This window comes from Gossypium raimondii, chromosome 10, assembly GCF_025698545.1.
Source record: "Gossypium raimondii isolate GPD5lz chromosome 10, ASM2569854v1, whole genome shotgun sequence".
NCBI classification, from domain to species: Eukaryota; Viridiplantae; Streptophyta; class Magnoliopsida; order Malvales; family Malvaceae; genus Gossypium; species Gossypium raimondii.
This window is the reverse complement of record NC_068574.1, coordinates 58,678,778-58,694,653: the sequence shown is the minus strand read 5'-3', so window position 1 is coordinate 58,694,653 and position 15,876 is coordinate 58,678,778. Positions and strand designations below refer to the sequence as shown.

General features: G+C 31.0%; 1 protein-coding gene across 1 annotated transcript; it reads right to left on the bottom strand.

Annotated features, from left to right (window-relative positions):
• Window positions 1–436: 436 nt before the first annotated feature.
• Window positions 437–817, bottom strand: LOC105775678 (protein RDM1-like). The gene has a single exon (XM_012598167.2). The coding sequence runs from the start codon at window positions 815–817 to the stop codon at window positions 437–439; it is 381 nt and encodes a 126-aa protein (XP_012453621.1).
• Between the last annotated feature and the right edge of the window lie 15,059 nt (window positions 818–15,876).

The following is a 15,876-nucleotide window of genomic DNA, read 5'->3' as shown; positions in this document are numbered from 1 at the left end:
TTGGGTCACTATTTGTGAAATGTTACCTTTTCTTACTCATTTCTTTCTTTAATTGTCCCTATGGTTTTTTTCTAAGGTGGATTTTCCCATATATGTCCTAAATTATTTTAAGCTTGATTTAAAAAAATCGTTTGAATGAGTATAAAATTATACAATTTTATATGATATTTATTTAATTTGATTATCGTATTTTATACTCTATTAATATATATATATGCATATATTTTTCCATTTTCAATGAGCAAATTTATTTTCCTTTTAGTCATATGTAAAATGTTATAGAATAAGTCATTTTTATCACAAATTAACAATTTGTTTTCAAAATCTTGAACAAGATGACAAACCCAATTGTTCAACGTATCAAAATTGTAAGAATTGAACTCAGAACAAAAACAACATTTTATTTAAAATTTTAATAAAAATTGAGTTTCCAACACTAATCAAAGGATGAGTAATTTTGCAAATCATCGACAAAATGATGATAATTTGGATCAGAAAGCCAGAGTTTGGCAAGGTAATGATGAGAGACAAATTGCCTATTGAAATTTTCAATAACCCTCACAGTTGCTTCAGCTGTGCGTGGATCAATAACATTGCCAATAGGTTGCTTCTTCATTATCATCACTTCAATATTGTTGTTGTTGATGCCATTGCCACTTGATTCATCCCATTGTTTCAAGAGAATTTGGGTTAGATAATGCAATGGTTGCTCATATTTTTGTTTCATTGATTCTCCAAGTTTTTCCCATGTGATAAATGATGACGTTTCGAGAGAAACAGATACTGAGATTGGTTCCGGTACCGGGAACTTCTTCATGTATTCTTGATATTTTTTTGCTTCTTTTATCACTTCATTTTCTATCATAAGATAAGAAAAAAATATTGATTGGACATGAAAATGATATGAATAACATATATTTCTAGCATAAGAAAAATAGTTCTGATATATACATTCTTGATATTTTTTTTGCTTATTTTTCCACTTAATTTTCTAGAATAATAGAACATAAAAGAAAAATTATATACACGCATAATTCCAACAAAATAATTAATTCATACCAAAAGGAAAAGAAATTTTAAAAAAATTGAAGTATTTAAGAATAATAATAAAATTTTAGCTAACAAAAATGAAATCAACTTAGCATATGTGTAGAAATCAACCTGGTTCTTTCTTGAATTCTTCTTTATCTTGACTGCTTTCTCCATTAACAACAGTAATTTCCTTCTTATAATTTGATCTCTTACATTCCCTTTTAATAGATTTTTGTCTATTATTAATTATACTTTTGCAATTTAAGTGCCGGTCGGGAATATGACTATCTAACTCGTCATCGGACTCCGTTTCTGAATCCGATAAAGAAAGATGATCACTTTTCTGAGGATAAAATCGTTTTAACATATTATAATTATAAGAAAAAGATAAAGAAAACGAGAAGAGAGGACAAAATGCGTTGGACACTTTAGTTTAAAATTGTATTTATATCTTTAATTTTTTAAATTTTTTAAATTTCTATAAGTATTTGGTATGACATTTAATGATGAGAGATTATGTAAAATCATTTTGATTGTAGGGAAATATGTTGTAGAGGATAATTTCTCACATGGTTCTACCTATTATACATGAATTACAATTGTGTATATTAGCATTATTTAAGAACGTAGATTCTTCATTAATCTTCAACTATCTTCTTAATTTTGGACAAAAAGAGAAGAAGTAAATTTTTGCAATGAAATTAATTAAATAAAGTGTCTTAAACTGTGGGCTGCACAAAGATATAAGGTTGTATGAAGTCTGCTCAAATTGCATAGACATGTATTGGGTTTTTTGGTGGAGAGACAAAACATTGTAAATAAGTGAATAAGATGTATTAGAATAAAGGAAAGAGGAAGATTGAAGCAGATCTGATAGCACTGAATATGGTGACATGTAGTAGTTGGTACGGTGGGGAAAGGTTGAGTAAATGAACAGGTTTAGAGAGTTTTCGAAATATGTTTTGAGAGTCAGAATGCTAAAGTGGCTAAAGCTCCCCTCACCAATTGTGAAATGTTCTTATTTATAGTGTTTCAAGAATGAATGTTACAAAGTTGACAATTAATAGGAGTAATGAAATTAATTTTGAGTTACAATGTCAAGCCCGTTCTTGACATTTTTGTGGCCCTAGGCAAAACAATTAAATGGGGTTTTAGATTCCTTAAAAGTTGGAGAAAATTCTTTTTAGGTCCCTTAAAAGTTGGTAAAAAAAACTTTGGGCCCTTAAAAGCTAAAAAAAAAAAAAAAATTTTAGGGCCCCTTAAAAGTTGGTAAAAAATTTTTTTGGCCTTTAAAAGTTAAAAATTTTTTGGGGCCCTTCAAAATTGGAAAATAATATATCAGATCCCTTTTAGCCTTGGCCCTAGGAGGCCGCACCTCGAGACGACCCTCAACGCTGGGCCTGATAATGGCATTAATGATGAAGGAGTGGTAAAGAGTTTTGTTGGTGATGGTAAATAGTGAAGAAAAGCTCAATATGTTTTTGAAAGAAGGGAGACACTCATGTTAGAAGAAAAAGTTAAGAAGAAACCTCTTAACTACCTTCATATTCAATCCACCAAGTCAAGCTTTTCGGAATATCACAAAAGTAAAGACAACCCAAGAACCTTTCCATATTTCGGGGGTTTTCCCACTTCTTTTACCTTGGTGAAGCAATACTATGTGAAACATCTTCTATAAAACATCTCTTGAAATGCAAGATGAGTGTTGTTCCTAAAAAAGAATTATTCTAATTTATTCCAAATTTTAGTTGTTCTCAACATAGTTGTTCCAAACAAGAGTTATGTACTCATGTTTTTTCCTCATAAAGCTTGTTCTAAATAATGTCTCTTCTTAAAGAATATAGTTATTCTAAATAATAGTTGTTCCAAACAACGATTGTGCTGAACATAGCTACTCTTAAAATTCAATTATTCTAGACAAGAGTTGTTTTGAATTTTAGTCGTTCTCAATAGGAGTTATTCTCAAATGACAACTATATTGGATGACAACTGTTTTGACTGAAGCCATGTTCTGAACATAGTTATTTTGGATATAACTATTCTCAAACAATGGTGTTCTGAACAACAACTATTTTAAATAACAATTGTTTCCCTAGAAGAGATATCAAATGAGCTCAATTTCCTGAAACAATAGCTAAAACTAAGTATCTACATGACCTATTTTTTATGTTGATATGTGAAAGATTGTTGATATTTGCTTGTCAGATATTTGTCTAGATATATGCTTATTTGTAGTTGGAATAAGTAAACTATAGTAAGTAAATTACAGTTAGACATGAAATGTTGTTCACGCAATTCGAAATCTTTTTATATTTGCGGGGCTTTGCTTAAAGAGTTAATCCACTATGGTCTATGGGTACAAGTTGTGATCTAAGTTTCACTCACTCACCAAGTAGTAATCTCACCTTTATACTCTAAACATGATCCATTTCCCCCAGGACTTTCCCCCCAAAAAACTTAGATGAAATTGATTGACTCAATTCAGTTTACTTACAAGTTTGCACTCAATAAAAAATTCCTATATGAAGAAATAAAGTGTTATTTAAATAATATATACAACCTAAACAAACTGTGCATGTATAGGAATAACATGGCTTGATAAGTTACAATCAATCACAATCACTTATTCCTATACAAAATTTATATAAAAATATCTTCAATTATCTTCATAATGGAAGAGATATTCCTTGCATGAATCTCCTTGAAGATTGAAACAATAATTTAAATTTTATTTGGATTGTATTGAAAATCTTCAATTCAATCCTTGTGTTGCTCAGTTCTAGCATGTTTGACTTTAGTAATAGGCTACTAACCAATCAAGTTTTATCTTATTTCCATTTTTTCCTTAAGTTGCAATTGATGTTGTACTCCATAAGTAAAATTGACACTAATAATCTCCTCCTTGACAATTTTTTAACTAAAACCTTAGCAACAATTTTAGTAAGGATAGCTAGCTCCCCTTAATTCACACTTAATTATGAATATAACAAACATTCAATCATTAATGCAATATAAAAAGAAGCATTAATAATTAAAGTATAAGGTAACAAAAATATGGTAAGTTTAGAAAAAAACATTGAGCCACTTACATCGAGCAACTATTATCATCCAAAATCAATATAAATTCAATTCAACAATGTATAAATCAACAAAAAAAATCGTTCCAACACTCTACCCATCATCACAAAGCCACCCAAAAATCCAATCAATTCACTTTATTTGTTGTAGTATACTGTCTCCCCCTCTTTTTTATCCAAAAAGTGACTAAGTAATCACTTTTCCTAGGCAAAGAGATCCAGTTTGTAACGTTGAGCTCTAGTCCATTTTTGTTAAAGCACCCTTAATTGTTTCTCTGTTTTTTGGGTGCTTTTATCATCAATCTATTTTGGGCAACTTGAGAAGGTCTGGCAGTTGAGGAGTCAGTTTTAGCTGGGTCTATAGCTAGCTCACCATCGTCCTAATTCTTATCTACTTTTTCCTTAGCATACGCTGCAGAATGTTTCCCAATTTTCCATTTAAAGGAAAAACTTCAACTTAACTAGCATAGGTTCATATACTTCAGCCTTAGCCATTATTCGAGGCTTTAGCTACATGAGGATTTAAAATATTAAGGAGGAAAAGGCAAAGATGGTCTATTATTCTTGGTCTCATCATACTTTATAATTTTATTAAAGATATTTGACCAAGATCAAATGGAGTGAATGTGACAACTTTGTGTAGGAATATTTCCATCTTTTTAAGAACAACATTCATTTGATTGTTTGAAAGCCAATATCTGGTCGCAATTGCTTGGAGAGTAACATATATGGGACTTAGCTCAAACGCCTTAAAATCCTATTCTTCAGTCAATGTAGTCCTCACATTCTTGGTTATTAAGGTAGCAAGGTCATTAAAGGTTTCCTTCAATGGAACATCATCCATGCGTTAATGATGTAGAAAATCACTAATTTTATTAGGATTGAAGGTGGAATGGTTATATACTAGCTCACTAGAGTGACATTGTAAGGACAGTCTATCAACTCTATGGAGCGACACCGCAATAACGATTATGAACTGGTCCTTCAGAGCGACACCTCAAAATAGTTTACTGATTCTTTAGAATCATAGGTGCATGAAACTGTAATGTGTAAGACAATAGTTGGATTAAAACATCCTCTATTTCATCGTTCTTTCCATCGATTTTAGAATTATCATCAATAAAATCTTGATCTTTGCCAAAAGCGGTAAGTACATCTCGTTTCAAAGATTAGATCTTGAATTTTCGTAATTCTTCTATACGAAACTAATCTTACATTCAATTTAATCATTCTTTTATGATTCTTGTTGTAACTTTTGATGATCTTGATAAATCTTGAAATAAAGCGTTAACTCTTGTATAAATGTTTTTTTGGAATACATGTTTTAAATGTATCAGATCAGATTTGACCATAAGGAACATCAATCGAGTTTTCAGTGAAAGGTGTGTCTTATTATATAAATGAATCGGGGAAAATCGTTTCTAGGATTAGGACCACACGGTTTGCCACACAGGCATGTGGACCATACAGCCCCTCCATACGACCATGTGCCCTAAAATCCCTAGGCTAGTGTTTGAATCTCACACGACTAAGAACCCTCTACACAGTTGTGTCCCTCATATCGCTTAATTTTCCAATATTCCACACAGCCACAGTTTGTTACACGATCGTGTAAACCCTCCACATGATCTACAACACCCCACACAAGCTGGACACACAGTCGTGTGTGGCCTATTTTATAGTTTTACCCTAAAATTTTGTGAATAATTCAATTTAGTCATTATATGACCCCTGAACTATTTATAGAAATTTTATTCACCGGATTGAGTCCCTGATATTATGAACATGCTACAATCTGTGATTTGATTATTGAAATGCTATTGAATAATGATGATATGTGAATATTACATGTCTATTGTCACTGTCTTTCTAATCCATTGATATTGTTATTCTTACCTCTGTATTACTGATGCATGCCTACTGTTACTGTTGAACCAAATACATGATAAACATGTCTACTGTTACTATTGAATTGAATACATGATAAGAATGTCTACTGTTGCTGTTGAGCCAAATACATGTGTAACACCTTTCACTCGGTACGGTTGTCGGACCTGAGCTATAGGATGCTACCACAGTTAACCAAGCATATCACAAATATAAATTAAGCTTTAAACATTCCATTAAATAATAAACATGATATAATCCAAGAAAAATATGATTTATGAACATATTCGAGTTCCAAACGAGCTTACGAATCTTTTAGACCAACTGGGAAACAAGTCAGGACTAATTTGAAACTTTTATTGAAAGATAGGTAAAAAGAAAAAACATGGGTCACATGACCGTATGGCTAGGCCTTGTGACAGACTGAGGCTGTGTGGGATTAAAACACACAACTATGTAGCCCAACCATGTATGTGAACTAAGATCGTGTATGTAGAGTCACATAGTTATGTTGACAAGCCGTGTAACTAATTGTGATTGTGTTGTACCTAATCGTAAAACTTTGTAAATATTCAAACGACTGTGTCTCTAGGCCATGTGAGAGACTGTGACCGTGTGCATCATTTGTTACTTTAAACATACAGACTACACGACCGTGTCATATGCTCATGTATGGCACACGATCGTCTGTCAGATAGTGTGGTACTCTACAAGGCAAGTTACCACACCAATGATCCAAATATACGACAACCATGCAATACACCATTTCTCAGCCTGTTAAAAGACATCAAAATCATGTTAAAACAATCCTTATATCATTCATTTGCCAAACCAATATGCCACAACTGGTACCTCAAATAAAAAATTCATATATTACCATTCATTATCATTCATGCCTCAATATTCATACTTAACATTCACACGTGTTCATCATTTCAAATACCAAGAGTTCATCAATAAAATTCATCCTTTCTAGCTAAGTGTCAAAACTCATCAAGTAAAATCCACCATATTGACCAAAACATATGTGCAACTCATGTTACAAATCAACCAAATCAAAATCATCACTTCCAAACATTACACTTTTATCCACATTAAAATGAACCAATACATAAATTTCAATCTCATTCATATATGCATATCCATTAGCTTGAGTAAATCACATTTCAAGTTATCTATTCACTTGCCACTTCATTTCCTATAATAATACCAAATCATCCAACATCATCAACATCATTAGAACAAGATCATGAACATCCAAAATATTTAAACGCAAGTACAACCCTATATACAAGCCACATAACCAAATCTAGAATAAATAAAGATTACTAAATCAGAGATTGGATAGTGTGAGCTCCAAGTTGATCTGAATGATGCATTCCACAAAGCAATCTATTCAGAGACAGAAAAGCAAACAAGATAAGCATTACAAATGCTTAGTAAGCTCGTATGAAATTAATTTAACCTACCTCAATAAATTTATAATTCAATTATGAAAACCTAATGTAACAAGTACGGATATCATTTGGAATCTTGTTACATCCACAAGTACATCACTTGACACTTCCAGAAATTAATACATTATATTACACAAGCTTATAATATAACAATTTATCTTTAATACTATCCAAAACACATTTGACCAATTATAACTCAAATCATTTTATTTGTTTATCATTCACAATTTAAAACAATATAACTCACCTCAATTCACATTTAATTAAATGGACTAGCTACTATACAATTCCCTATTATCAAAATTTAACAACAATAGGTGAGATTATCACACACGAATAAAATAACACTTCCAACGATACCATTTAATCTATATAAAAAATCTTCAGCAAGTACAACATTTATTTCATTCCATTCTCATGTATCCAATTTAGATTCAGTATTCACACTATTTAAACAATTTCATTTCACATCACGTTTATTTTCTTCGCCCAAAGAACTATAAAGAATATGCATCGGATACATGAGATAATATTCTATTAAGTTTGTTTGTAAGCCTTCATGTGACTCTGTTGCTTAAGAACATGTGATATCCGAATATGTTGAATTGATTGGCATTGATTTTGATTTATAACCATGCATGTATTTTCTTGGCGAATTTTATATTATTTGTTAAGTTTCGATAAATCTACTTTATAACGCATGGACTCCATGCCTACTAACTCTGTTACTATACAATAACATGACTTACATGCTTATTCTATATATGCATGCCATGACACATTACTTGGGACTTGGGATGATGTGAAAGGAGGAAGTTTTTGGCAGTTTGATTACCTGCATTATTTGGCAGTCTATCCATGTTTATGTTCTGGCAGCTTGGCTATAATTTAGTGGCTTGACCACATGTATCCAATATGGCAGTTTTAAATGCAAAATTTAGGTGGCACTATCCACAGTTATCTGTTGGTGTGATTAGGCTACACGAGTTCTGGGAGAACTCTATTTTGATGTGTAGCAGAGTTGGGTAGGATGTTTTCTGATAAATCTGCATTCTGATTGGTTTTGAAAAATACCACATCTGTATAAACATACATCCTCTGCGTAGCTCTGTTTCGTTCTGCTTTATTCTATTCTATTCAGTTCTGCTCTGTTTTGTTCTGCTCTGCTCTGTCCTGTGCTAGTGGGTTTGTGTTGTTCTGTTATATTAGCATGATGGCAACCTCTATGATACTCTGGTCTGTTCCATTCATGTTTTATACTCGCTATTAGTTTTCTTTGTTACTCTGATTTATATACTATGTTTTGTTAATTGTAATTGATGTTGGTTATACACTAGGCTTTATAGCTCACCTTTTGATTTTATCTTTGTGTGTTCAGGTCTAACTTAGGACTAGACGGTGTGTGGAGCTCAGATTTTTTTTGCACTGATGTAAGTATGTTTTTAATCCCTTGAGTTTGTAGTTTGATTCTGAATTTGTCTTGGGTTTTTGCTAATTTCATTAGTAACTGATAATTTTGAACGCAAAACTTCAAAAGCATTTAAGTCGACCTAAATGGGTTTCAGTTTTCAAAGTTAAACTCCAAAAGGATTTTCCGCTACAAATCAAATAGCAGTCTGAGTGTTTTCTGAATTCTTGTCGGAACTAGTTTTTAATGTGTTGGTGTAACTCCTTTAGATTTGACTTAAACTTCTAGGCCAAGTTTGGGGTGTTACAAAATTGAATAATATAATAGTGAGTTCGAGTACTATAACAGTGAGATTAAAATCAATGTTGAAATCAGTGTTTTGATGCAAATGCAACAATGGCGGTAAGATAAATTATAATATGAAAGCAAAATTACTATTAAGGACATTAAATTAAATTTATTAAAATATAAATTTAATATATAATTATATAGTCTCTCAAAAAATAATTAATTATATAAATTATTTTTAATAAATAATGTTTATAGGAATATTTTTTTACATATTTTATTAATTTAAATAAAAAGATTACATGTTATTTAAAAGTCATGAACTAAATATATATTACAATAACAATATTAGAATAAATAAAGTAAAATTGTTAAAAAAGAAGAAGCAAAGAAAACACTGCTCAATGACAAATATTAAGTAAATTCGATAAAATATTGCTAAAAATTTATCCGAATTTAAGTAAACTCAAACTTACAATTTTTTCCCTAAATTTTTTTGAACAATCTCATTATAAGTTCTCGTTACACCTGTTTTTTTTTTTTTTGGCACAATGTCTAGAACTACCCATATTCCCTTCCCATCCCATAAATAAGAGGATAATGTGCTTCAACACACTCGACTCCACGTCCTCATGCATTGACAACAATGTCTATGCCAATTAAATTAAGACTCAATCAGCTTTCCCCCTAAATTTTAAGTAAATTCAATCAAATTTTTCTAAAATTTTATTATCCACAAGATATTGCAATTCATCGTTTAATATCTAGAATTACATCTATTCATTTCGTAAGAATCTATTTTCAAATTATCTGTTACATTTCCTTTTCACTACACCAAAACAGGCTTTTAGCGGCATTTTTTGCGGCGTTTAGACAAAAAACGCCACTAAAAATCGAGCATTAGGGCGCTTTACGTAAAACGCCGCTAAAGATCGAGCATTAGCGGCGTTTCCAGGAAAGCGCCGCTAAAAATTAGCATTAGCGGCATTTTTTGGAAAAACGCCGCAAAAAACCTAAGCCGAACGACATCGTTTTGTACCTTTCAGATCTTTAGTGGCGTTTTTAAAAAAAGCGCCGCTAATGCTTAGATCTTTAGCTGCGTTTTTAAAAAAGCGCCGCTAATGCTCAGATCTTTAGCAGCGTTTTTAAAAAAGCGCCGCTAATGCTCAGATCTTTAACGGCGTTTTTAAAAAAGCGCCGCTAATGCTCAGATCTTTAGCGGCGTTTTTGAAAAAGCGCCGCAAAAACATTTTATCTGCTATTTACTATTTAATTGATTTTTAATTGAATATTTGATAAAAATGGATAAATTTGAAATAAAAAAACATAGAAAAATATTTGTTAAAAATGAAGAAATTAAAATACTATTATTTAAAATAATTTTAAATTTTTTGTGTACATGATTGATTGATTTTTAATTTATATATTAAATAATTTCAAATATAATTGTAAAAGATACGATGGTATTAATTTTAAAATATTTAATTTAATTATCATTATAGTTTAGGGTTTAATATATATGGTTTAGGGTATATATATAGTTAATTTAGGATTTAGGGCTGGTTTAAGAGTTGCAATTTTAAGGTTTATAAATTATGGAATTAGGGATTATGGATTAGGGATTCTGATTTAAGGATTGTGATTTAAGGTTTATGGGTTAGGGGTTAGGGGTTAAGGGTTAGAGATTAAGAGTTAGAGATTTAGGGTTTATAGGGAAACTACAAAAAGGTATATTATATATAAAATTATGACATCCAAGAATGAAGTAGATTAAGAGTTAGAGATTCAAGGTTTATATGTGCTGCTGTTTGATTTCAGAGAAAATAAGGAAACTACAAAAAGTATGTTTTATATTATTGCTCCTTTTGATTATTTATATTATAAGAACTACATTTGTTCATTCATATGGAGGTTTTGCAGGCGCTGCTATGGCTATTATTTCATTCTTCACGGCTTGAAACTGAAATTGCAAACTTTGAATAATATGATCTTAATTATGGTTAACAAGATAAAGTTTTAGCTATCAATTTTGGTAAGGATTAATATGCAATTTATACCTCAACTTGTCTCAACTTATATTTTGTTTCTCACCTAAACACACTAACGTCATTAATTTACACTTACATGAAATGTAATAGCTTCTCAAATTTTTATTCTTTTAAATTTTGTTGTTTCAAAATTGCAGGAACTTAGAGAAGCTTCAGCTAATATTGAACCAAAGCATCAAAACGACGTTATGATTTAATAAATAGTTACATAAGTTTATACCCAAAATGGGTTTTTGATCTCGGTAATTTAAAACTCTTATTTACTTAATGGTGTAATTTTGAATTTCATTGGAAACTTTAATTTGTTAGAATTTGATCCTCTTAATTTGCAAAAAATTGGAAATTTGATCCTATTTTTTGTGCATACATGCTCTTGAACAGTTGGTTTTTGCTAATTTGTTTTGATCTCCGATAGTTTAAAACTCTTATTTACTTACTGGTGTAAGTCTGAATTTCATTGGAAACTTTAATTTGTTAGACTTCCATCCTCTTATTTTATAAAATTGAAAATTTAGTCTGGTTTTTGGTGAATATATGAACTTGTATTGTTAATTTGTGTTAATTTGTTGCATTTAAAATGTTATAAAATTGACAAGTTGGTCCGGTTTTTGGTAAATACATTATACATGAATTGTTAATTTTGCTAATTTTTGCATGTAAATTGTTGAAATGATGATTTTTATATCTCCTTACATATTAAATATTGAAATGTTCTACTAATGTTACCCAAAATGGGTTTAGGGTTTTAAAATTGAAAATTGAAAATTTAGTCTGCTTGTTGGTAAATGCATGAACTTGAACCATTTATTTTTGCTAATTTGTTGCATATAAGTTGTTATAAATATTGAAAAATTAGTCTGATTTTTGGTAAATACATGAACTTGAACCATTGATTTTTGTTAATTTGTTGCATATAAATCGTTATAGAAATTGAAGATTTAGCCTTAATGCCGGTAAATATATGAACTATGAATAATTGATTTTTGCTAATTTGTTTCACATAAACTGTTGTAAGATTGATTTGTGTTAATTTCTTGCATATAAATTATTGAAATGTTGATTTTTGATAATTCCTTACATATTAAATATTGAAGTGTTGATGTTCAAGCTAGTAATTTAACAGTGAGGTTTACTAATGTTATCCAATTGGACTAACTTATCAGGTTTTGTAAATTAAGGGGATAAAATTCATAATTAGACCTTTACTTATTTAGTTTTATTCCAAAGTGTTACCTTGAAAGTTAGTATTGGCTTAATTTTCCAGTACTTATTATGTGTATGACTTGCTTGAAGGCCTCTCCTTTAGGCATGTGATAAAAGGCTAGCACTTTTTGGTAGCAAGGATGAAAAGTGGAAAGACAAAAAAAGTATTAATTTAATGATTACAAATATCTTTGTTATAAATTTCTACCATTAGATTAAATAGTTTGCCATCCTTACTGCACAGAACCGAAAGGATTTTAAAGTGTTGATTTAACTTTCTCTCTCTCTCTTATATTTATTTGGTTTTGATCTTGTTAATTTGCTTGTTTAGACCATATGACGAGCATTTGGATTATCTTCCATTGAATGTTTTTTTTGTATAAAGTTATTTATGCTGGCATCTGCTTTTTTCTTTTTAGGCACTTAGATTAAGGTCGAATGAGCTAAAATTGGAGAGGCAATTGGAGAACACAGAGGCTGAAATTTCTTCTTTCAAGTGTGCTGTAATTTTTCTTTTTTTTTGTTCTTGTGGTTATTCTTTTGTTTCGGGAGGTGATTGTGTAAACATTTTAGTGTGCTTTAGTTATTGTAAGAATATTTTTAACATTGTTAATTTTAATATTATTGTAAGAATATTTTGAATTATAATTCAGTTATCAATTTATATCATTTATCTTTCATTGAATTTGAAGTATCATTTAAATTTGTTGTTTTTGGTTGGATTTTATGTTATAGGAAGGATTGTATATGGATGAAAATCGGGTGTTACAAATTTGTCAAAATTAGTGGCGTTTTTCTATAAACGCCGCTAAAGAGTTGTACTTTTAGCGGCGTTTGTGATAAAACCATCGCTAAAGATCATGTTCTTTAGCAGCGTTTGTGGTTAAAGCGTCGCTAAAGGTCTTGGTCTTTAGCGGCGTTTGTGGGAAAAGCGCCGCTAAAGCTCATGTTCTATAGCGGCGTTTATGGTTAAAGCGCCGCTAAAGGTCTTGGTTTTTAGCGGCGTTTGTGAGAAAAGCGCCGCTAAAGGTCTTGGTCTTTAGCGACGTTTGTGGTTAAAGCGCCGCTAAAGGTCTTGGTCTTTAGCGGCGTTTGTGAGAAATGCGCCGCTAAAGGTCATGATCTTTAGCGGCGTTTATTTATAAAAATGACGCTAAAGTTAGCGACGCTGTCATTAGCGGCATTTCTTGCGGCGCTTTCGAAAGCGCCGCTAAAAGTATTTGTGGCGCTAAAAAGCGCCGCTAAAGGCCTAAAAAAGCACCGCTAAAAGCCTGTTTTGGTGTAGTGTTTGAAATTATTTTATGGTGAATGAAAACTACAGTCCATAAAAAAGAAGATATTTAAATGTTAGAAATTTTTATTTTGAAATACGTAATAATCTATATTTTAATGACATAATCTTTTGTTTTTGCAAAAAAATAAAATATTTTTACTAAATAAATCTATCCTCTTTTTTCGAGATAAACAAAACCTTTAAGCCTTCAAACATATTTGCATTTTTCAGAACCTGCACCAAAAAGTAAACACGCAAATAAATAAGTAAAATTAAACAATGTCTTCGATTTTTCTTCTTTGATTTTAGTGTTATAATTAAATTTAATTCCTAAAAAATATATTTGAGCTTACTTGGATCGACATGGGTGATTTGAGCAGTGCCACTAAAATCACAAGCACTATCAATGCCACCTTGCTTCCGGTAGTAAGAATTCATGGCAAATTGTGCACGAAACCTCACAGTGGCTGGATCACCGCAAATTGCACCTGGTTGAATCGGACTACAATCGATGCCTTGACCGCATGCCCAATCTAGGTTCTTTTGCAATGCAGCATCACTGGCTTCGGGTTTCGGCACACAATACCTCTTATCTTCGTCTTTCGCTCCCTTATATTCACCATGCAATAATTTACCCTTGGATGCAGCTTCAACGGCGGTGGAGGAGAAGAGGTGGAAAAAGACGGTGCCGAGGAGGAGGAAAGAAACATTGCTCAATGATTTCATGATTCTAATTTTATATTTATTTGATCCTTGATTTTTATTTTGGGTTATAATTTGTGTGTATATATACACAAGATGAATCAACCATGGAATGTAGTCTATGATCAACATTTTGACATATGGGGAACGTTGAGAATTAACAGTTTAGTCGTCCATTAAGGCTTTTGACATTTCAGAATATTCCAAAATTAGATTTTCAAACTATTTACCAAGTTTTTTTCTTTAAACTCCTATTATCTAGAGAAATTTTGTCCATAAGCTTGTTTATCCGAATACATTAAACTATGTGATTATTGTATAGAGTGTTTTATTTTTTATAAGAGTTAGAGATTGTGGTCTAAGTTAAATATATTACTTGACTACTTAATTTTATTTCTGTTACGTAAATATATATATATATATATATATATATATATATATAATAGCTTTATCCGATTACAAAATGCACTCGCAACAAAAATTTCTAATAAATAATTAAATATACAAGTTTAAAAATATATATTGTTTTCGATTTGTTAAAATACTAAATCAATTATAACCAATCATTTCATCAAAGTACCAACTAAAGAAGAATAAGCAATATCATAATAAAATCGAAGATATTATTGAGATATCCAATATAAGTTTTCAAGGCAATTAGATCCAATCTCCTTAAAGCAAGAGAACCGATTGTTTAATCCGATTTGATATAATCTTCAAGATATGTTCCTTCAAATGAGTCAATCTTTAAAATCGAATATCACACAGTCTAAGATATCAACAAAGATTACAACCTAAAGATTTGCTTCAAAACATTGTCAATTTTAAACAAGGCAAACTATGAAGGTTATGCAATGCCAAGTGTAGTCGCAACTACTCGTGGCACTGCTTATCACCTCAATAAAATATATTATTTTATTTATGTTTAAAATTTTAATAAAAGAATATACTATCAACCCTTTCTATAACAACCACCCGCTATAACAACCAAATAGGTATAACAACAAAATTATACCTTTTTTTTTTGGTACAAGAATAGATTAGAACATGTTTAATTGAACAAGCTTAACAACTTCAACTCTCATCCATGCTCGAATTATAGATATCCTTTTTCAACAGATCCCGTACAGAGAGGGGTGGATCTTCAAGCATGACCAAGCAATTAATTCTGTCTTCATCCATCTTAGCTAGCTTATCTACAACTTTATTACTATCCCATAAAATGTGACGAAACTTAATTTGCCAATCCTTGGAGCACCATTCATGTATCAACCTAATTTCGGCAATACTACTTATTGTTGCAAGTCCATTCCACAAAACATCAACTAATAACACACTATCACATTCCAATTCAGCCTGTCTAAAACCTTTGTTCCAAGCTAATTCCAATCCTTCTAACACAACCTTAGCTTCAATAGAAAAGATATCAGACATACCTGTTCTCATTCTGAACCCAACAAGCCACCCACTGCTTGGTCCTCTCAGCACCCCACCTAGTGCC

Bases quoted from the DNA above. Each gene is read 5' to 3' on its own strand.
- LOC105775678 (XM_012598167.2), bottom strand. From the start codon at position 817: ATGAAGAAGTTCCCGGTACCGGAACCAATCTCAGTATCTGTTTCTCTC.